The sequence below is a fragment of the Hemibagrus wyckioides genome, linkage group LG01 (assembly GCF_019097595.1).
Source record: "Hemibagrus wyckioides isolate EC202008001 linkage group LG01, SWU_Hwy_1.0, whole genome shotgun sequence".
NCBI classification, from domain to species: domain Eukaryota; kingdom Metazoa; phylum Chordata; class Actinopteri; order Siluriformes; family Bagridae; genus Hemibagrus; species Hemibagrus wyckioides.
The window spans coordinates 6211816-6235907 of record NC_080710.1 but is presented as its reverse complement, the minus strand read 5'-3'; the positions used below and the strand labels follow the sequence as shown (position 1 = coordinate 6235907).

General features: G+C 36.7%; 1 protein-coding gene across 1 annotated transcript in view; it reads left to right on the top strand.

Annotated features, from left to right (window-relative positions):
• The window catches only part of adcy2a (adenylate cyclase 2a), a 138496-nt gene that overhangs the window by 93241 nt on the left and 21163 nt on the right, over positions 1–24092 (top strand). Inside the window, exons 4-11 of the mRNA XM_058398988.1 lie at positions 14128–14277; positions 16972–17120; positions 19474–19585; positions 19745–19872; positions 22149–22307; positions 22403–22535; positions 22846–23022; positions 23961–24004. Coding sequence (XP_058254971.1) covers positions 14128–14277; positions 16972–17120; positions 19474–19585; positions 19745–19872; positions 22149–22307; positions 22403–22535; positions 22846–23022; positions 23961–24004 — 1052 coding nt within the window. The remainder of the gene's footprint in view (positions 1–14127; positions 14278–16971; positions 17121–19473; positions 19586–19744; positions 19873–22148; positions 22308–22402; positions 22536–22845; positions 23023–23960; positions 24005–24092) is intronic.

Sequence of the window (24092 nt, the reverse complement as noted above, 5' to 3'; positions counted from 1 at the left end):
TTCTGCATTTTTTGTCAAGGTTTTCTTTTTTGGGGTCACAGTAAAATTATCTTGCTGCTCTGGGCTCTTACTGACATTCAACATGCCTGTCCTTTGTAAAAAGGGGTGGAGTGAAGGGACATCGGGGGCATGTGTATAAAATATGAGACAAGAGCTTTGATCAGCAAACATCGACAAACAATCCGGTCCCCAATTTTCCCATATACGATTTCTTAGCAGTTTTGCTGTTTTGCCGTTTCCATACACATTTATGTTGTAGTCATTTTTAAGATTATTTGGGCTAAGACACACCTACAGTACACCTTTAAATGTGTAGAATAATATTTGGGCTTTATATTAATATTTACTGGAGCCAGAGTGTGGTTTAATGTTCCGAATGTCCCATTTTTCATCGGATTCCAGCCGACATTATTTCTAGACCTGTGTCCTAAATGACTACATGCTATGGGCTTACACTACACAATATGAACTGGTGTATGAATTTTAGAAAGTCGTCTCAAATGGAACACTACTGGTTTATTAGTAACTGGAAGTATATGCCGTTTCTCAGTTGATGGTGAATGACTGTGTCAAATACACATGCGACGCTGAAAGCTGTAGCTGAATACAGTAAATTTTTAAGCCTAGTAGCTCCGCCCCTTTTTCCAGTATGTAAGTAAGGCTGCAAGTGTTGAGTGCAAGTGTCCAAAATTCCACACTTATGTGCATCATCCAGGTAGCTGAAGTGAAGTGAAGATTCAATTCAATCTATTTGTATAGTGCTTTTAACAATACACATTGTCTCAAAGTAGCTTTACAGAAATATAGAAAGATAGAATAAAAATTATGAAGTTTAAAGTTATGCTACTATTTATGCCTAAAAAAAAATCTATAAAAAAAACCCTGAATGATTGCTCCAGTACTGTGTGGCATGAGACTATTTAGTGCTTTATAGGTCTGCAATAGTATTTTATAATCAATGTGAAATTTGACTGGGAGATGAAAGACCAGAGTCAATAATCACACCAAGGTCTTTTACTGCTGAAAATGATGAAACAGAAAGACTATCCAGATTTACTCTGTAATCAGAAAGCTTACTTCTGGCTGCATGTGGTCCTAGTACGAGCACTTCTATCTTGTGAGAGTTAAAGCAGGATGAAGTTACTACTGTAGTTACCACAGTAGTACTACTGGAGGTTACTGTAAACACACTAAAACTATTTATACTTCACAGTGTCATAGTGCATAAGTATGTGATGTGGGATGCACCTTAAGTATAATAAGTGCGAACTTAACAATAAACAAAAAACAAAAATAAAATAGACCCCCTGGCTATCCTTCATGGACCCCCATATTCCCAGAACATTGCAGATAGTGACATCATCTTCACTCCCCTCTTATCACCCTTGATTTGATTCTTATGTCCAGATTAGGCTTGAAATCACATTTTCCAGCTCTGCAAATGTGATCAGCTGGGGTTTTTCCAGGTTAGATCGCTCCTGGCCTGCGCAAGGAGGCATTTTATTTGTCATTGTTCATTCAAGCTGATTCTTAATGATTTATTGTTTTATGCTTGTTTTTCTCCGATTCAACTTATTGCTTTAGCATCTGTAGGTTTAGCATCATAAGAGAAAGAAAAAAACCCCCAGCAACACAAAAAGCATTTAATCGCAGAACTTGCTCTATATGTGTAATGGTTTTCTCAATACACAAACTCAAATGTAATACACACAGTTAACAATGTCCTAAACAACCATGTTCGACTGACACAAAATGTTCAACATTCCTAAGTTTCCCTGTGATTTGACTTTTCACATCGACTTTCCTACAAGCAGAATGATTCGGATTCATCCTTCTGCTCACACGTCATCTGTAAAAATATAATGACATTATTTATTTGGTGAAATGGTGAAATATATCATGTGTATATGAGGAGTTGAGTGATCAGAAAGTCATGTCTAAATGTTTTGGGGTTTTATTTTCAATGTAAATGCGATTAGGAGGGAACCTCCAAGGTTTCCTCACCCAGTTCAAATTTCTCTAAATCTCTAAGTCTAAATCTCTAAATAGACTGATCTCTAAATTGGCTGTAGTGTGTGAATGTGTGTTTGTTGAAAATGAACAGTATTATTGAGTAGCTGTTGAGCGTGCGAACATAGCATCTCAGTGATCTTCATAAACATCAGCATTCTTAAGTCTAACCAACATTTCAGTCATGACAACACTTCATGTCACCATTATTCATCAATCGCGAAACTCAGTGGTTTAGTTTAATTGATAGATATTGGCTTAGATTTTGTGCAGATGCCATTGTGGGATTGTCATCTTGTATTCACCAGTTTGCACCTTTTTTTTAAAAAAAAGAAAGAAAAACAGAAGTTCAAACCTGTGTCCTACAATGGGGCTCTGATTATCCTATTTATCTATCATTTTGTGTGATCATGAAAGAAAAAGCCAAGCAGTCTGGACCAAAAAAAAAGACATGGACTTGTGTAAATGCTACAGAAAATGCTTCGTGGATATATTTGTTGGCATCAGCGATAAAAGAAAAAAAAAAAAATTTACTATTATTTAATTATGCCTACAAACATAAATAAGGAGGTTTGTGATTGTACTGTGTTTATGTTTTGTAAAGGTGCTTTGAGACAATGTCCATTGTTAAAAGCGCTGTACAATTAAAATAGAATTGAATTGAATTTGTTTTAGGGTGAGGTTTGGCCCCCCCCAAAAAATGGATGTGAATATTGTTCAGAATAAACAAATATAGCGAATATACAGGATGAAAATGAACATCTTCTTCATTAGATACTAAATTTTGTACATTGATCCTCTATGTAACATCTTGCCTTTCCTTTACACCGAAAAACCTCTTTACTGCAAACACATGTCTGGATTAGTGTGCTGTAAGCATGACATGTTTCTGTAAACCAACCAGGAAGTTCAACCAGCATCACTCTGGTTCCCTCGACAAAAATCTTAATTTTTCCATTGGCTTTTAGATGAATGCAGTGAAAACGCTGTTTTTACTGCATTGCTTTTACAGCGTTGCTGTTTTTACTGCAGCGCTGTTTACATTTTCTTCATGACAATCTTCACAAACTGTTCTGACATAAAAAGCTATATTAGGCTACAAACAAACTACAGCATGGTGACAATATCACCACCACTAAGCTTGCAACAACTCTTTCAATTTTTATTTTAAAAAACGTGTTCCTGATGAGCAATCTTTTTGTTATCCCAGTCAGCCAATGAAATCACGTAGATCTTCAGGACCTGAGCTTCACTGACATCAAATAGAGAGATGAGAATGGAGGAAAAAAATGTGATTTCAGTGACCTTGACCATGGCTATGTTGCTCTCTCAGATTTCTGGTTTGATTGATTTAGAAAATGCTGGAATTTTTTTTTTCTGGGGATTTTCACACTCCTATTACTTCTACCAAATGGTGTGAAAAAACATCTGGTAAGCCACACATCTGTTGGTGGAAAAGAATTCTTTATGAGAGATGTCAAAGGCCATACTGGGAAGTGGAAGCTTAGTGATTAAGTTGTTGGACTACTGATCAGAAAGGTTGTGAGTTTGAATCCCAGGATGGTCAAGCTGCAACTGCTGGGCCCTTGAGCAAGGCCCTTAACTTTTAAATGGAGGTCACTCTGGATATTGTCATATACCAAATGCCATAAATGTGAATGTAAACTCAAATAAGCACTCTTTACAACCATGGTGAGAAAAAAGCATGTCATGAAAAGATAACTATATCAGTTCACTTTAGTAATTTTGTTATTTATGGACAATAAGCCATCTTATATGAAAATATATTTATTTTTTCTTCTCTCAGCCCTCTTCTCATTCTACAAGCTGCCTCAACAAACTTGACTTGATGTGACTTCTGGATGTTTTCATGCACCGTTCCTGCACTAACCTGGATATATCAATCTCTATTACTTTCTCTCCCAGACCTGCCATGCATAATCTGATGCAAGCACCTGTTGCCTCTCTCTTTCTTGCACCAGGAGTCCCTGCATCATACGCTGGTAGCTTTGGGTGCTAATTAATTATCTGGGACACTACATGTGTGTTCAATAATCCCGCTCTATGTAGGAGTAAGTAACAGCTGTCAGCTCCCACCACTCTAAACCTACAGGGTGTATGGGGGATTATTAATGCGCTCTTTAGAGTCTGTGATGAACAACAGACCGAAAGGGCTCTCTGGAGTAATCAAGGAAGTAAGAAATTTGCATATTTTTTATGCAATGTTTATAAATTATGTTTATAAATTATTTTCCCCCATGTAGAAATGTATAATTTTGAAGCAAAAGCATTTTTAAGCATGGTTCAGAACCTGGTAGCACCAGCTTGTTCACACTGTCAATATCAGTGGTCTTCATGGTTATATAATAAAGTAGTTCCGGCTGCAGGACAAATCCCAGGTTTGTATTAATTCACTCCTTCAAATATATTATAGGAAGAGTTAGGAATACTGGGGCTATACATTATTTAAGGCAAATGATAAACTGACAAAAGGGGTTCTTTTTAATAGGATGTTTTTAATGTAATGGAACTGTTTTTCCACTAAACATGCTGTTATGATGAAAATGATCTTCATGGTGGAATCAGTACCTTGTGTCTGGCTGCATCCTATCAGTCCATTGTTGATTAATGCCCTAGAACAGCATCCCACCTCAAACCACAAAGTGTTTTATAAATAAAATAAGCTATGTTTGCTCATACAGCAAAGTGTATTGGGGTAGTGATAGCTCAAGTGGTTAACAGTATGCTGTACTGTCAGCACTCCAATTAGTACTGTAATCGCTGTACCAAGTCACTGCATATTTGCATAAACCTTTCTCGACGTTGTCCTATCCTGTCACTGACACATCTAGTCGTCAAGCTCATGTCGCCTGGAAGTCTCATTGAAAATGAATGGAAGCAAGGGTCCAATGTATTTTCACCAGTCATAGTTTTTGTTATTTTAAACAAAGCTCTGCAAATGACCCAGGAGGCAAAATCAAATAATCACTGTCTGACCTTAACCCAGTTGATTTTCCTTGATGTTCCACTACGGATTGATCCATCAGGGTAGCATAGACTGTCAGTCTGAACACCACTTTGTATCCAAATCACCATTAAGTGAGTACTTTCCAGTTGTTCATTGATCACCAGTGGATCGTTAGCATGACATTTTTACTCCTGCCTGTCAAAACTGAGGAATGGAGGATGAGCCCAGGTTTTGCGCAGTATGTGACAACGTCTTTCTTGGATTTCTCCAAGGTTTTATAAAACGGTATGAATATTTATGCAACGGAGTAAACTACTGAGGCAAACCTGTGCTGAATAAATACACAGTGCATTAAAAATAGAAGGGAAAATAAAAGGGTTTGGGTAATGACTTCTTTTCCATCTCCGACTTCAAAAAGTCAATAATCCGTGATTCCGTAATGATGTTACACTTATAAATATGTATGCGAAGGTATAAGAAATTTAAAATCCATGCAAAATGTCCTTCACAACAACCAATGTCCATATATCAGGTCAAAAAACTTCTTGAGCACTTTCTATGTAGAACACCATTTTTGCATTTTGAAGCAGACTGTAGACACTTTACCTTGGAATACATTAACATACATTAAAATACAAAAAAAATCATTATTTTTGCATTAATGTCTGAATCCATTCAGCATCGCATGCCTGAAACATCTCATACTTTCCCGTGAGCTTTACTTTTGTTCCTAGTTGCTGTACACACTTGTTTGCTGGGTGACTACAAATTAAAAAAATAGAAGGCTGATACTAAATTCACTGCGGCAACTTATTTGACCCCTGTGCATGAACAGGGATGACAAGGCATTCTGTGGAGGTCTACTGAGAAAGAATGTATAATTAGTCGAAAGAAAATAAGCTCTGGATCACAGCTTTGGAAAAGAAATCAGACATAATTGGAAAGAGTACTTTATTTTCAAAGCCAGCCATTGGAAAAATGGTGAGTGCATTCTGTTTCTCAATCTTTTTTAGTAACATTTCTATATAAATGTAAAACTGAGAAGTTTTGGAAGAATTTGTATTGGTGTAAGTATGCTGATAAATCCCAATAACTTGTAAATTAATGACTGTGTGCATGGTGCAGCTGATTTGCATATAGTGACGCCCACAAAAAATCCATAAAAAAGCGAAGCTCAAAAAGCAGCAAGCAGAAAATGACAACTAAATGGCTAAAAGACAGAAAACAACTATTTAGCAGTTTAACCAGCTTTGTCTCAGCTCCTGAAAAAGCTAAGTCAAGCTTAAAGCAAATATGGAAATCAGTGAGAAATGTAAAAAAGGTGAAAATAAAGCTTGAGAAAACAAATTAATGGGATAGAAGGATTTCTCTCATTTTTGCCCAAAAAAAACCCCTTTGTTTACAGATGCATGATAAGGGGACGGAGGAGGAATGCGCTTTAAAATAATTGAAAAGTAACAGAATTTATAAACAAAATTGAATGCATATATTAAAATGCGAGGCCCAAATTATGTGATCTGAAGACGATCAACCAACATCTTGTCAATACATTTACACAAAATCAGGAACACAAGTAAAGCTATGGACGTCTTTTTATTGTTGTTTTTTCGTGTTTCTTTCCTTTTTTTTATTAATAGTAAAGTTTTTCCATAAACAGTTTACAAACAAGAAATGTGAGTCTTATATTGGACAGATAAATTTTTCCTGAGTTCTTAAACATTCACAGAAATAACAATTTAATGTTGTAATAGAATAAAAGTAGTACATTAGTATAAATAAATAAATAATAGTAGTATAAAATAGTATTAAAACAAATTTGCTGTATCATTCTTTCTAGTCTGTTAGTTTGAATGGAAAAATTATAAAGAAAATCGACAGGGCTAGCAAGTTCGTTAAAAATATTAGCATTTGGAAAATACTAATATTAAATAAAATTTAAAATCCTTTCTTTATTAAAAAAAAACAATGATTCTTCTTCTTCTTCTTCTTCTTCTTCTTCTTCTTCTTATTATTATTATTATTCTATACTCTTTCCTGGAAAGCTTAAGGAGAGACAAGCTTATGAAAGTCATGTTAGTGTGTTACTTTACATTTCTACCACTTTGTTTGGTCCTCATTAGCATGTTGTCGTGTTTTGAGCTTTCTCACCACCATAATTTGTCAGCAGGAGAGTCTCAGCAACCTTGACCTTTTGTGGCATCCGCGCTTGAAACGACCTTTTAAGTCATTAATCATAAATGGATCAGCATCACACCTCCCAAATCATTAGAGAAATTGATAGAGTCAAAGTGGATAGGTGAAATCAATGGGAGCAATAAAGATGCATTAGTAAATTAGTAGTTTATATGGTTAAGCAATTTTGAGTAAAGGGGTTAATACATATTGAGACATAATTGATATACAGCCATAATATAAAAACAACTGACAGGTGAAGTGAATAACATTGATTATCTCTTTACAATGCCACCTGTCAAGTGGTGGGATGTACTCTATATCTGAACGGTCAGTTCTCAAAGTCGATGTGTTGGAAAAATGCCCAAGGGTAAAGATCTGAGCAACTTTGACAAGGGCCAAATTGTGATGGCTAGACGACTTGGTCAGAGCATCTCCAAAACACCTGTCTTCCCAGTATATGTTCCAGGCATGCAGTTGTTAGTGTTTGCTAAAAGAGTTTCAAAGAAGGTTCACACAGTGAATCTGCGACAAGGTCAAAGGCACCCATACACCAAAGTGAAGGCTAGACCATCTGGTCCGATCCCACAGTAGAGCTACTGTAGCACAAATATCTCAGCTTGCTGCAAATTACACATCAGGAATGGTTTGAGGAACATGACAAAGAGTTCAAGGTGTTCATTTGTCCTCCAAGATGCCCCAGATCTCAATCCAATCAAGCATCTGTGGAATGAGCTGGATGAATAAGTCTGATCCATGGAGACTCCACCTGACAACTTATCTGACTTAAAAGATCTTCTGTTAAACATCTTGCTTCCAAACTCCACCTCACATCTTCAGAGGTCTTGTAGGGTCCATGCCTCGATGGGTCACAAGGGATATTAGACTGTTGGTTTTAAATATTATGGCTTATCAGTTTATATGTCTGCTTATTTATAAACAATTATTAGACAAAATTGAAACTCATTGATTAAACATCCTGATAAATTTAATCATTGGTCATAAAAAGCACACAGTTTATGCATGAAGTGGGACAATAAAAGATTTAGAATTGTTGATATTATTGTCTTGTCTAATTCAAGAATCTGTGTAGAAGAAAATAAATATAAAAAACATATAAGAAGTTTTTGTAGTAAATATGCATGCAGAACAGTCACAATATTGCAAATGAATAATACTTCACACAAACCAGTACCACTTGAAGCATTATTCTTCTTATTAAAACCAAACACGACCACTAATAGTAAAAGTTTCATGAATGGTAGAATTATAAAATATACAACCCTTGGCTATGTTAACTGCTAGCTGACAGCAAGCCATCTGCAAAGGTGAACAGTCTTGCCTCACTGAACCGTTTCCTGGTGAGCCATTTCTTACAGTCTGACAAGGTTGAGTGAATTTTGATTGTTGGATTCTGATTTTTCTCAGGTTATCCGTGTTAAATCAGGAGCAGTGTTAATTCTGGCTCCAATGTCTGAAAGTAGTGTCATAAACAGTTTGTTGAAGGTTTGTTTTTTAAGACATAAAAGGAGAAACAATGTCTTAATCAGAAACACTGCTTGTCTCGGTGACTGATTTTAACTTTTTTTTTAGATAGATAGGTAGATAGATAGATAGATAGATAGATAGATAGATAGATAGATAGATAGATAGATAGATAGATAGATAGATAGATAGATTTTATTGATCCCATGAGGGAAGTTCTTGTGTTACAGCAGCTTAGTCAGTTACAAGATACAACACACAAAAATATAAAAATGTTTCTTTCACATTTTGTATTAGTTTATCGCTTTGACAACTCATAATTTAAAGTTCGATGACACATATTACAATTTAATGTATACAAGTTCAATAGATATCAAAATCCAGACTCTAAAATCCAGAAACCAACAAAACCATATCGGAATCTTTTGCATTTTTTAAATACTTTTTGAAATAATGATCCCCATAGGATGATGCTGCCACCACCATGCTTCACATCCTAAACATTTTAACCACATAGTGGGCTAATTTTTTGTTTCTTGTGAGCTTTTAGAGCTCTAGCACCTCTACCCACCAGCGCAGACTGTGAGCGCTTGATGTGACTAATCACATTTCTCATTCAAGTCACATTGTGAAAGGATTTGCACTGTTATGTTTTTTCCCTCTTTTTTTCCCTAACATTTCTGTGTTTTTTGTTCAGCAAAATTTTGGGTTTGGTGCCTGTTTTCTATCACTGATTTTTCAGTCTAGATGCTCTTGAAAATCTCAGATGTTCTCCTCAAGACATACAGACATTTTTTAAATGGTGCACCCATTCGAAATAAATAAGTGCACAACATGACTCTGAATACAAGGGACTTTCCTAGCGTACATTTTCACTGTCTTTCCAAGAATCTCTTTAGAAGCACAGGTTCATCGCTGAGCTGCTTGAGTAGAGGTCAAGAGGAAGGGTATGACGTTAGAGTCTATAAATCGACAGGACGTTTTGCCAAAAGCATTAAGACTGAGAGGTTTTCACAGGCTATAAACTTGTGTGTATCAGTGCCTGGGGTCAGGAGTCAGAAGAATGAAAGCTTTACTGTTTGCACAAGTCAAGTGACTCAGGGTGAATCATTTAATTCCATAAGAGATTTCAGCGGCAGAAAAGCAACAGCAGGCTGTGTTTGTTTACTGCGGGCTACATTCATGTCACAGGTTGTTTTGCCATCTGTATTATTATATGCAAATGTTTTAGAGAAAAAGTACACTTAATTACTGGCTTCTGGCATGTCGCTACCCTTAAGCTTATGTGACTTTTTATTTGAAAACTACGTCAGATCTTCTTCCTCCTCCTTTCAGACAAAAACAGGAAAAAGATCTTCAAAAAGACATTCTCAATTATCTAAGTATCTACCAGGGATTACATCATAGACTATCATATCAGGCATCTGAAATAAAATCTTGCCTAGTACTAATATTGTTACAAAATCATATCAGAGTTTGATGTAATCTTCTGTGGAAAAGCTCTGAATTCCTGAAATAAAGTGGAATGCAGGGCAGCACTTAAGGAATGATTCCCTCAACTGCCTTTATCATTAAACAAGAAATGAAACTGACTTCCTATTGAAATTGGAATTAGTGTTGTATAACTTTGTGGATTTGACCAAAGTGTCAGGCCTGGACCTCGCCTCAGATTCAGGTCACATAACATACAATAAAAGTTGTAATTTTGACAATGGTTTGGAAGATAAAACTCAAGTTAAATTACTTGAAGTAATCCATAACAGGTTCAAGCTCCATGTTGGCATAGTGCAGAGAGTTTCACTTCTTTGTTTTCTGTTAAAAACCCAACATTTTGTGCTAGCTAGCTGTCTAGTTGACCATACTACACTGAAGTACACCAACTTTTTATCACCTGGAAATGGTTAACACAGTATTTTAGCATACAGGCTAAGAAATCAAGGTTTTTTTCTACCTTACTTTTTTTTTTTTTAAACTTATGCCTTATTCATATGTTCAGGCTACAATGTCCAAAAGTTGCTACCACCAACACCACCACCAAAAAAAAGAAAAAAGAAGCTGTCTATAGCTTGAGGAATTGATCTAGCTTCTGTAGCAGATCTAGTGTTGTGGTTTATCCAAGTAAAAATGTAAGGCTCATCTTACCAAATATACCCTGATCTGTTTAGCAAACTGATAATACTGGCCTTTATTTATTTATTTATTACAAAAGCTGAATGTTTACAGACAAATGGGAAAAGAAGCATATGTTTAATCTTAACTTGATGTGTAAGTTAACATTGGAGTCTAATCAAATGTGGGAAGATGATGATCATTCATTGATTGGTGGTAATTGGTGGCAAAACTGGTCATTCATGCATGGTTAAGCATTAAGTAGCATACACTAGAGTAGAGAGCATCTTATTAATACCCAAGGTTCAATTTAATATATTTTAGTAACTAAAAGGGAACTCATCACCATTCTGTCATTTTTTTTTAAAAAGCAAAATATTATAACTGGACCTTCTAGTGAAGAATGGTACTTAAATGATTTTCAAGGTTCAGCACAATTGAAATTTCAGAAATAAAGTAAATTTCAATACTTTTTAAAATTATTAAAACTTGCTCTTATGCAGATCATTGATCAAATACTATGTTAGATGTTCCACATTCTATAGTACTTCCTGTATATGATGTAGCAAGTAAATAAAGGAAGCTAAAAACTGTAAATCCTTATTTACATTAAAAGACTGTAATTTCACAGTTTGTCCTACTGACCAAATCAATGAAACAAATTTAGTAACAAAAAATAGCATAGGTAAAATATTTAAACGCTCTATAAATATGCCATAGCCTCAAGAATGATGTCATTTAAACCCAGAAATCTCCCACCAGAAAGCTCACTGATAATCATATATCTACATGCCACAAAAGAAATATCCACCGGCAGCCAGTTCCAAAGTAATTTAATTTAACAGGAAAACCACAGATTTTGAATTACAATTCCATAAAAACTTTACCATTTTGTGCATCAGATTATTAGAAAATTAGCTTAACTTAATATTTACCACTTGTTTGTCTTGACATCCAACCAGCCGATTTAGATTTTCATCAGCTGCCTGGAATGCAATAACTGATATCACAATTCATCAGGAAACGCTATTTTCCAGGGATTAACTGGAAACAATTGAACCAATCCTGAATACACTACTACAATACTGTTATCAGACGGCCAAGGACTGAAGGTGCATCCTACTGTTCAATCATGTCATCTTCTTCTTCTTCTGGCTAGGTTGTCTATGGCAGCAAAAAGAACCATATGGTTCTAAGTTGTGAAATTTGGCACGGTTTAAATATATAATATATTAAATAAATTAAATATATAATAAATATTTTAGCTAAATTTGGGCCAAGGTTTGCCATTGCTCTAGAACCACCATGGGGTCAAATTTGTGCCTAATTAGAAAATAATTTTAAAAATATGATTATAACTTTTAAAACCTGTGTCCAAAACATAAAAGCTTGGCATCCTTGGATTTCCTGGAATGGGACGGGTTCAATGCACTGTCAGACAACTAATTGGATTTTTTGCCATTTTGGATTTTGTCCAAAACATTCCTCCAACATTTTTTTTTTACCCCACTCAGCACTGAATTTGGCATCTTCAAAGAAAATATGAAAGAAATTTTAATCCTCTAAATTGTGTAATAATGGGCATATGTTTGCAGTGTACAGTACCTTTTTTGTATAGTAACTTCTCTTCCTGGCATCAAGGCCCCTGTTTTCTGCCTACCCCAAAGAAATCACTCATTTCATTTTTTCAGTAGTGCATCCTATGGTCAGCAAAATGTCCTGTAAAAAATGTCTGACTTGGCAGAAGTTTGTGAATCATCACAAAACCAGAAATGTCTTTCCCATAAAGAACGTCATAAAGATCTTTAGTTCCAATTAAAAGTAACCGTTCATATATTTTTGAATGCTCAAATATTTATCATATTTATATTACATTATTCATGTGTCAGTAGCGCTAAGTCAGTGTTTCAAAACTTAATTTACCCTGACAGAAAATCAAAGGTTGAACAGTATGTGTGTTTGAGTCATGTAAAATCAGTTCTCTGTCAGTCAGCACAGCGAGGCTGCTATCATTGTGCTTTACTGCGAATGACTCATCCATTACTTTCTTAACTCTTCCCGGCTCTGACAAAGCCTTTACAGCTCTGCCTATCCGGTGTCTGGTGCTTTTGCCTCGAACCCTGAGGGAAATAAAAAACCCCCCAAAAAGAGGAAGTCTTATACCCAGTGGACGTGAGCCTTTGATGCTCTTTACTTCAAGAGGTAATGCTAAAAAGGTTGGCTGAAGCCAAGAGACAGCAGATAAAAGGCACAGAAGAATCAGAGACACAGTCTTCCAGGGAGGTAATTGAACAAAGAAGGATGAAATGGTAAAGAAAAGAGAACGACACAGCTGCGGTGCTTCTTTCTGGGCCGCTAACACCGAAACCAATAACCGAGCTTCACTCTAGCTGAGAATGTGATTGGATTGTTGTTCCATTCTGGTCAGAAATAGCCATGCTCTGAGACATTGGGACTTGGGATAGCGAATTGAAAAGAAAAAAGTCACAAACCCCACGAGTTTCCCAGATGAAATGTGAATTGTCAAATGAAACATCATATGATCTCAGGCTATACCCAAGCAACACGCCAAAAAGCACACTGAAATATGAAGACTGGCATTTCTGTTCGGATTTCTTGGAAAACAATAGAAGCATTGTGATAAATGGGAAACCCCACTCATCCATATCAAAACTTCTCTTCTGCACATATTCATCTGCACAATGGGCTGTATTCAGACTCGGAGACCTTATGTCCAAATGTCACATCAATATTTACGTGCAAAAAGTTCATTGAGGTTAACACAGCCACTTTGGTTTTTCTGGATTCCTCATTCAGATGACATAAAATCACTTGTGTATCATTCATCTTGCCAGATTTTTCACATGTAGAAGACTTGGAAGTTTAATACAAGCACTGTAAAAACTTGGAGAAAAAAAGAAAACAGGGGGATAAAAAATACAGACTAAATGAGATCACTATTTTCATTACTGTGAAATTTAACTATGGCTATGACTATGGCTTATCTAATGCTCTGTGAAATGCTACCATCTACACTGATCAGGAATTTTATACATATGTAACTAGGCTTTACCATGCAATCCTGTATCATTTTTAAAATCCTGAAAAACATGAAAAACCCTGAACCTAAAAAAAAACAAAGGGATAGAAAATACGGACTGAAAAAGCAGATTTTTTCATTGAAAACCTACAAATTTATGCGTCTGCTCCCGAAACAGATTTTACACAAGTAACTAAACTTCACTATGAAATATTGTAGAATTATTAAAATCCTGTAATAACATCCATGTAAAAGCAGAACTGTTCTACAAAAACCTTGTACCTGGTATAGGAATGTTTCATCTGATGTCCTGTTTGTGTGTGTTTTACGTGTCCTCTCCTAGATTCTGGCCAACATAATCATTTTTATCTGTGGGAACATGGCAGGAGCGTACCACAAACACCTGATGGAGCTGGCGTTGAAGCAGACCTACCACGACACCTGCAACTGCATCAAGTTACCCATCAAGCTGGAGTTTGAGAAGCGCCAACAGGTTTGCTGCCAAACATCACCCAATACTCGCTCGCCCTTTTAACAGCCGTAGCCTACTATCTGAAACGAGGTGCTAAAAGTGTTAGGTGTTATTTGTGCCAGACAAGAAGAGTATCTTAAAACTTTTTTTTTTGTTTGCTTCATCTGAGACTTCCTGTACTACCTAGATATTTAGTAGAAAAACAGATAAATCACATGCAGGACAAATAAGAGTAGTTCTGGCATTGTAATCCTGCTGACATTTTCATTTCATTCAGTATTAATTCTGTTCTGCTCTCAGTGGCCTGGAGGTTCTTATGAAATGTTAACGATGCTTAATAGAATCTCAAGGTTCTTAACAGCTCACACAATTTCTTTCTTTGACTTTTGTTCCTACTCCAGCGTGGACACAGATATTTGTTTGAAAGAACTTGTTTTCTATAATATTTCCTCTTTCACAATTAAACTGGGGAGCAGCTTTGAGTCTTTGGGCTTTGACACACTGCTACAGTTGAAAAAAGCATTCTTGGTACAAAGAGTTAAATAAATAATGAAAATAAATAAATTACCAAATAAATAATCCACATTTGGGTTTTAACATCAGCTTTAAAAAGTTTTTCGCTCATTGAAAAAGTCTAAACTTTTTTTAACACAACAGCACAATTTATAATTTATATGAAATAAAACACAGAATAAAAAAAATAGCATTTTTAAAAAACATCAGGCCAGGGGTTCTCAACTGTTTTGGCCAGTTAATCAATTTTACTTAATTTTGTAATAAAAAATCTGTGAAATACCATATAATAAATACATACTGATAAGATTAAGGAATAGTATTGTCTCTTTAAAGTCAAAAGGGTTTTTACACAGAAAACAGCATCTTAACCAAAGATCACGAGGACTGAATATTTAACAGTCAAAATTATAAAGAGTCTTAAAGTGAGCGGGAAACATAGCAGATGAATCAGTCAGCTTATCCTTCAAACCGCCTTTTCAGGAAGGAATGCATCAAGTGTACAAAAACTTTTGTGTACATCAAGTGTACAAAAACTGGACTTTCACTCATTTGACAATTAACAATAGTGGATAAAACAATTTCATGATGATTTGGTTTATTGTTTTTTTTTATTAGAAATGTTAAGGGCTTGTGGACTAGGCCCTAAACTCTGTCTCAGACATATCTACTCAGGAAAAATCTGGCAACCTCAGAGTTATGAATTACATGCAGTTCATTTTAACCTACATAAATTTACACTGAACAGCATAACTCATAACTCAACTCTGAACACGACTAACTTTCACGTATTGACACAGCTTTTGACTAATAGACAAAAATGCACTGGACCAAACAGAAAAACAGATGTCTGTCATCAGGATATAAACATTCCAGCATTCCTTTTTGATGTCGAAAAGTGGCTAGACATGGGCAAATAATGGGACAATAATGACTGAATCTCGCTGTTGCAAGGTTGGGAAGCTGGCACTGACAACAATGGCTGCCTTCCAGCTGCCTGTTCTGTGTATGAGGTCAAACAGCCCCTGTTGGCTGGACCAAACCATCCAGAAACATCCTCCAAGTCCCAGGCAATGGGCAACAGATCACTTGCTCACATGCTGATCCGTTGCTTCTTTTGATGGTCTATTTGCTGTGTCACTGATCACTGAATCGGCACTAAATTTAACCATCAGCGTTTATAATCATCCTCTAATGTGTCTTTTTTAAAAGATCCCATGCTGTTGTTTAAAAGCAGAAATCAACCAAACCTAGTGAGGATCTCGGCAGCACTTTAAGCAGAGAATTTTTCATTCGTCATTGAAAAAGCTGTCTGGCAGACAGTGTGATATCAGAATCGCCTCATTTACAATTTATTATTAAAGCTGCCAAATCACCTGGAACGTGAAAATCAACTTGACTGAAAGCCTCTTAAAACACACCCACAAACACACATGCAAAAGGAATCATTCATTTATTCGCTCGTCTCCATGATTAAGTGCTGTAATTCCTTTGAACACGCTTCCAGAGACTTTTCATTCCCAAGGAACTGTTAAGAGTGTGCCTTCATTAGCTTCCATTAAGAGTTGCTGAAAACATTTGAGAAATATTTTTGTGTCATGTTTGATATTAGCCTAATGAATTTCGTTGGCTTTATTAGTTAACACCGTTGAGTCGTATTCAGAGTTCAGTGCACGTAGCGATGATTTAATACTGAAGCTGTGAAACATCAATATTCAGATGTCAAATGGAGCTGCAGACGTAAGCAGTACTCTGAGTATTTTTCTTGTGCGATATGGGCTTGAGTGAGAAGCAGCAATAAGTCCAGTTTGATAGTTTGATGTAACCACAGTATGTAGTGCTGAAATTTCCATTTTGGGCTGTGGAATGCTGTTTATGCCATTTAAACACATTAATTACAGCATTAATACTATTGTCCCTTTAATAAACACAATTTCTTTGCATCTTAATTGGAGACATTGCTTATCTTATGGACTAAATTTCTTTTACAGCACTAAGAATGCCTTATTTTGTATTATACTAATTACACAAATGTTCACAAAAATTTAAGTGGAGGCAAAAAGCTATATTTTGTGTTAACAAAATTTATTAGTAATCTAAATGAAGTCGGGATATTTACAGACGGCATGGTATTTTATATCCTGGTCAATTAAAACAGTTGCCAAATATCTTTAGAAATGAACGTATGTTTTATACTTTTAGGAGCGTCTGCTGCTTTCACTGCTGCCCGCTCACATAGCTCGAGTGATGAAGGCCGAGATCATCCAACGGCTCCAGGGCCCAAACTTCGGACAAGCGGAGAACACCAACAACTTTCACAACTTATATGTGCAGAGGCACACCAACGTCAGGTTGTCTTTCTGTGACTCTCTCACACACACACATACAGTCGGACAGTCTCACATACTGCCCTGAAGCAGCGATGAATTTTTCAGACATGGTTCTCACACTGAATGGTAATGAACCCACCAAAAAGTTGAAGACTGACTCAATTTACACTAGAAAGGAAGCCCAGATGAATCACCCACTGAAAGTGTTATTTCTGAATTCTTTCTGGTGCATGTGCTAGCAGTTAAGATGAACTGTGAGAAGGTGTTTTTTCCCTTTAGATAGGTGCAAAATTTCACATTTCAATCCAATGTTACTTGGTATAATGACATTTTTCAGCTGTTTAAGGTGAGCATATTGCAGCTCATGCACTGGAAGAAAATAAATTGCTTCCTGCAGAGTTCCAACCCAAATCTAGCACACCTGATTAAGCTAATTGGCGCCTGCATAGCAGATGTGTGAATCAGAAGTGTTAGATAGGGTTTGCTGCTATAAAGGGAACTGCTTCTTGAACACTCTGTGCACAAAACAACAAAGAAAGTACAGGAGTGATCCATTGTTCCTGTTAGGTTATATATTGCAAACGAGACTTCATTAGTTTTTACAAGAGGGTCTTCACACAGACTGAAGATGCTAACCCAAAGCAACACATTTGGGCAGGTGAGAACCCAACCATGGTAGCTTGGAAGCTCTGGCATGTAAACTCCACCTCTTGATTAAGAGCCACCGTTTCCCACCATCTCCAAGCAGAACTGATAAAGACACAACAATGGTTTTCACACTTCAATTGGTTGTGATACAGTCAATCGCAAAATGCAAGGTTACATACTATTCTAATAACACAATTCTAATAATTCTTTTGATACTAATGAAATTAGCTCATTTTCCTGCTGAGTACAAATAGCAAAAAGCCAAAAGGTTTCCTCAAAGTGTCCATGTTGTGCTCAATTGAAGATAGGAGTCTTGCTACAGTACTCTATTGAGGATGAGAATCAATTCTACTTCACACAGGGCACATGGTTTTCAACAAAGCAACATTCAGCCCAAAGCCACATTCAGCCTTAGATTCACCCAGGAGATAGAGTGTGCTGACGAATGGCAATTAATGGTAGATAACATTTTTTTATCTGTGTTCTTCTATGCTTACAAAATTACTTCCTTTAGCATGGTAAAAGGCTTCTTTTAACTGCCTTTAGACACTGGAGCCCCTTCATACGCACATAACACTCGTGAACACGTTCTCACTTGCAAAAGCAGAGAGGTTAATGATATATTGCAGCATCATGACCTTTGGTGGAAATACTGGGTCTGGCTACAGCATGACATATCTGAACTTTGGTCCGAATGCAGACGGTAATGCGTGCAATTTGCTTACTCATCTGGCCATAGTGATGGTCTTAAGCTGTTTTAAATGAAAGCCATTTAATGTCTGTACAAACCATTGTTTCTTATGGCAAATTGCCCAAACGGCTTTGCACCACATCTAGGATCACCACTGTGGAATCACTGTCTTGCATGAAGGTTGAAGACACAAGTGAAATTCTTGACTAGTTCATGTGCACCCAGTGGTAAGCCTTTGCTCTTTCTCCAGGGTAAACTTAGACTCAGATTCTAGATTCTTCTAGTTGACTCTGCAAAAGCTTAAAAGCAATGTTTTTATGCAAGATAAAGGGATTTATGGCAGGGACTGACAGAGAATGAGTGTAACACAAACTTTTATCATCTGCACATGTGAGGTTGCAGTGAGAAGTTGATGATTGTGCTATTTGTAGTTGGCAAGGAAATACTGTAAGCAAACAGGAATCTGAAGGAAACCATCCTGGTCTGAAATAAAAGGAACTCATCTAATAGAAAACAATTGAGTGATGTGCCAGGTAGCAAATTTATTGATCTGCTCTTGCTACTATTTTTTTTTAATGGCTATGGGTGTTCTTACTGTTTAGGAAAAAAAATACACCATATAGTGATCATTTCCAATAGAAGTTTGGACACCACAGGAAAGTAGTTTTTATTCAGAAAGAGGGATTTGAGTTGAGTTTTCTCACTGTGTAATTCCATAAAATGTTCGAAAATATAAAAGTCAGTAAAAATGAGGAAAGCTTTTGATATGTAGAGTGTGGGAAAGGTTATGATAAATTCATGGATTTCTCTTGACAGGAATTTTGACTTTGCTCAATTTTTAATAATTCACTGTTAAATATTAAGGCTCACCTCAGCCAAAATGTCAAACCTCGTTTTCATTACTGAGAAAATAAAACCAGGTTGTAGTAATAGTCTCTGATGGTACTTAGTATTCATTGTCCATTGTTTCAAATTTGCAGTATGTATCCCTGAGATGTTTTCTTCTGGTGTCTAAAGTAATCGTTTCCCTCGCAGTATTTTGTACGCTGATATTGTCGGCTTCACCCGTTTGGCCAGCGATTGCTCTCCTGGCGAACTTGTCCACATGCTCAACGAGCTTTTTGGCAAATTCGATCAGATCGCCAAGGTAAGACGCAGTCTGAGTTGGTAATAATTCAAAATAATGCCCTAAAATGAGTCATGCTTTAATTTATTCCCTAATGTTCTCATTCTGTCATGAAACAGCGTGCTGTACATCGACATGACAGGACAGGTTTTGTTGTTTTTTTTTATTTATTTATTTTAGGAAAATGAATGTATGAGGATTAAGATTCTTGGGGACTGTTATTACTGTGTGTCTGGCCTCCCTGAGTCTTTACCTAACCATGCCAAAAACTGTGTGAAGATGGGCTTGGACATGTGCGAGGCCATCAAGTAAGTCAATCTGTGATTTTGTTTAATTAAATAAAGCATGTCCTCTTTACCTACATTGGACTGTTTACATGTTCTGTACATTTTATCTCTTTCTTTAAATCTGTTACACTGTAATTACACAGATCTGTGGTGAGTTCAAGGTTGACTCTTCCCAGAGTATCTTCGAGATCCCATCACAGCTATGAGAACAAACAACACAATTTAAATATTGTTGTCCCCCCTGACCGTATGTTACGCCGCTCACACAATCGTTCGCAGCAAATCCTTCACATCAATAAACATGCAGTTTACACGACTGCACATGCAAATTAGCTCTTTATTCGGGATCTTAGTAAATCAGAGCTTTTGTGTTCAATTGACTGTTAGATCAGGCAGAACAAGTGACATTAATGATTATCAGTGTGGCATAATTGTTGGCACTCATCCCCACCTTTTTAGCACTACTATTTCAAGGGGTTACTAATAATAGCACAAAGAGCAATTCGAGACACTGTGGATGAAATCATTTGTGGTTCAGAGGAAGTGAATACCGTGCATGCAAACAGACGGGTCACAAGCAGACAAATCAGCTCAGAACACATCACTTATCAAACTTTATTAAAACCATGCCAGGGCACTGGAGCATCCAATCTAGAAAATTTGAACATTTGGAACAACTCTGCTGCTCTTAGCGCTCCAGGTTTTTACTGCACTACAGCGAAGGATGTCTGTATCCTTAGAAATCAGTTATGTGATTACTTAGGGTTAGGGTTATTTATACCCTGTTATATTCGTGTACCTATTATATCCGTGTACTTATATAAAGTCACTTTATGATGAGCCTTTTGTTTCCATGTTCTAGCTTATCTTTGTTTCAGATTTTTGGATTTGCCCTAATAAATTACTGGGCATCCACCCTTCGCTCTGCCTCTTCTCATTACACGTTACATTGACTTTAATATTCACCCATGCCTCCGTTATTAAACTTGCCATTGCTGGGAACGTTGTGAACCTTGCAGTCCCTCCTGTAGTTTGATGGACTGGAGACGCTGCCTCACGTTCCTGGAACAGGCTCTAAATTTATTGTGACTAGAATTAAGCAGTTATTGAGGATGAATGAATAAATAAGTGGATCTGCAGATTGCTTACTGCCTTGATATGGATTGTTGTCAGCCTCCTTCCCTCATTTCACTTTAGAAATATTTTGACTGGTGCTTTTGTTTTGATTTAATTTTCCTTTTGAAAGATGCTCTGAGGCAGTCCTTGCTTTACGTAACAGTAAACAGAGAAGGTCATTTATGTAAAAATTAAATCTACCGGTGTTTGTATAATTTACCCAGTGTTAGTCGGCTATAGTTATATTTTGAAAAAAAGACAAAACAAGCAGTTTGTACATCAGATCAAGAATGAAAAAGACAATACCTGCTGCTTGCATTAAGGAAAAATGAAACTGACATAGGGATTTTTTTTTTTGCCAAATCAGTCATTTTGGCATCTTCAATTTACTATTATTAAGTGATTTCGTACTTAAAGTACAAAGTCAAAGCAGGTATAACACACCACTGACATTTCTAGAAGCACTCGCTCCCACTTTTCCATTCCATTAGTTGTTCCTTTCAATAATGCTTTTAAAAGGGCCCTTTGAAGTAAATGCTTTTATCACAGTTTAAAGAAACCCTACAAATGGCTGCTGTGAAGTCCATGGCATAGACTTCTTCACTTCAGAATGGACGAGTTGGTGATTAACGGTCAGGTTTTATTGTTAGCTTCTAAAAAAAAAATGAGCAAGAGCTTCTTTTCCAGTGATGTTCAAGTTAGAACTGCATTAGTGACAAAGCCGCAGGATGGAATGCAGCTCCGTTTTCTCAAAGAATCATGTTTATTCATACAAATGTTAGTGTGCCTAATTTTTTGTTCTGTAGTGCAGAGGCCTAAATTTTCAGAAAATAGTTATGCTTTAGGCAAAATTGTGAGTGTGTCATTTCTGTTAGGGATTCATTTTGTTTTTTCTACGCATGACCTTTGCAGGCAGTGTGGGGTAAGAAACACTTCTGAGAAAAGCATTTCTCGGCACCGTGATCTTTTCCCTTAGGAGGGTTACTGTGTCAAGGCTACAATTCCTCCTGTAGGCAAAAGCACTCACAAACATGTGCTTGTGCTCAAAATGGTTCAGTAAACACTAAGCCTGGAATGTGTAGAAAAAAGCTAAACTAATTACAAGACCTGCTTTGCATATTTGCATATTAAGTTCAAAGACACTGTGTGTGTGTGTGTGTGTGTGTGTTATTCTTCTTTAGAAAAGTGCGAGATGCCACCTGTGTGGACATCAACATGCGAGTCGGGGTTCATTCTGGAAATGTCCTCTGTGGTGTCATCGGCCTCCAGAAGTGGCAGTATGATGTCTGGTCACACGATGTAACTCTAGCCAATCACATGGAAGCTGGAGGTGTACCAGGGTATGTATGCTTTGTGTAATTATTAGGATGACTCTTATTCCAAACTAAAGAGTGGATTATTAATATTATTTTTATTATTACATGTTCATGAACAGACGTGTCCACATCACCTCGGTCACTCTGGAGCACCTGAACGGAGCATACAAAGTGGAGGATGGCTGCGGCCATGAACGAGACCCTTATCTGAAAGAGCACAGGGTGGTAACCTACCTAGTAATCAACCCAAAGGTAAGGCTTTAATTTAAATTCTACCGCTACAAGATTTGTGTGATATCAAGAGAAAAAGAACAAATCGGAAATGTTCTACTAACGAACTAAGCAGGAACCATGCAGGTTCCTGTGCATGCTGTTAACTAAACGAATGGTAAAATACAAAGTATATGCAATATATGCAGTCATGTGAGGTGCTTTGACGGAAACCGAGCCAAAACCATCTGACCAATCAGAATCAAGCAACTGAAAGAATTATGTTTTCTTGAAAAGCTTAAAGCTATATATGCGGCACAGGTAAAATCCTAACATCTCACTGATTGGGCAGGCCGAGAGGAGGAGCCCGCAGCACCACTACAGACCCCGACACACCCTGGATGGAGCGAAGATGAGAGCATCAGTGAGGATGACTCGCTACCTGGAGTCCTGGGGGGCTGCCAAGCCCTTTGCCAATCTTCACCACCGAGACAGCATGACCAACGAGAATGGCAAAATTAACACCTCTGTAAGTACCCTCACCATCTGGTTGAGTTTGAACATGCTGTTAATTATCAATTAACCACAGTGCTAATCAGTTGACATATTAATTAACCAATGCATGCAGCTTTAGGATGGCAGGCTATACACCAATTAAGCAATATAAATGGAACATTTTATCCTTTAAATATATTCATTTGGTTGATGGTTCTACACAACTGGCCAACTTTTTATTCTTAATCAATTAATGTGATTTTTTTCCTCATTAAATCATTAAAGAATAAAAAGAAAATTTACTATACCAATTGAGCATCAAATACAATTTCGCTATTCCACTTAACTTCTATACCAATGAACCAATAAATGCACTTTTTTAATTATACTAATTGTGTGACTAATTGTGGATGAAACCTGGCACACAGCCAAAAATGACCAAGAGGAAAAATGGCTGTAATATATAACGTACTTTCTGAATGCTATGATCGTGATCAATCAACTCAGACAATTTCAATCAGTATAAACAAGAATTATTTTTGTTTGTTATGAAATTCGTCAAGACACTGTTGGGTTTCTGTGTGTAGAGTATCTCTAATCTGTTTTTGGCTGAAGGTGTGACCCCCTGCTGGGCAAACAATTCACACCTCTCTCCACAATAACACTGGTACACAGATAATCCGGACAGCTTTTATGACAGTAAAACACTGTATACATATGGCACAAATAAATGATGGCATAAACTCTTAGTTTAAAAGGAAATGCTCAGAAAAAACTGTAACTTCTACAAACACTGAGTTTCTACATTCAGATGAGATATTTATTTATACTCATAGACAATTTCAGTGCTGAATACAGACACAAACAGACAGAAATTTTAAGAAAGAAAACATTTGTCATGTATTACATGCTATACCACTTAAACATACTAGTTAAGCACTATAGTGATACTAACTGTGCAATTTTTCATAGGATGTGCCACTGGGTCAGTATCACTTCCAGAGACGCTCAGAAAGGTAGGACTTGTTTGTTTTCAAAACCATCGTCTGGTTTAGTCTGATGCAGCATTATGTTCACTGAAAATCGAAACTCTACCAGACAAAA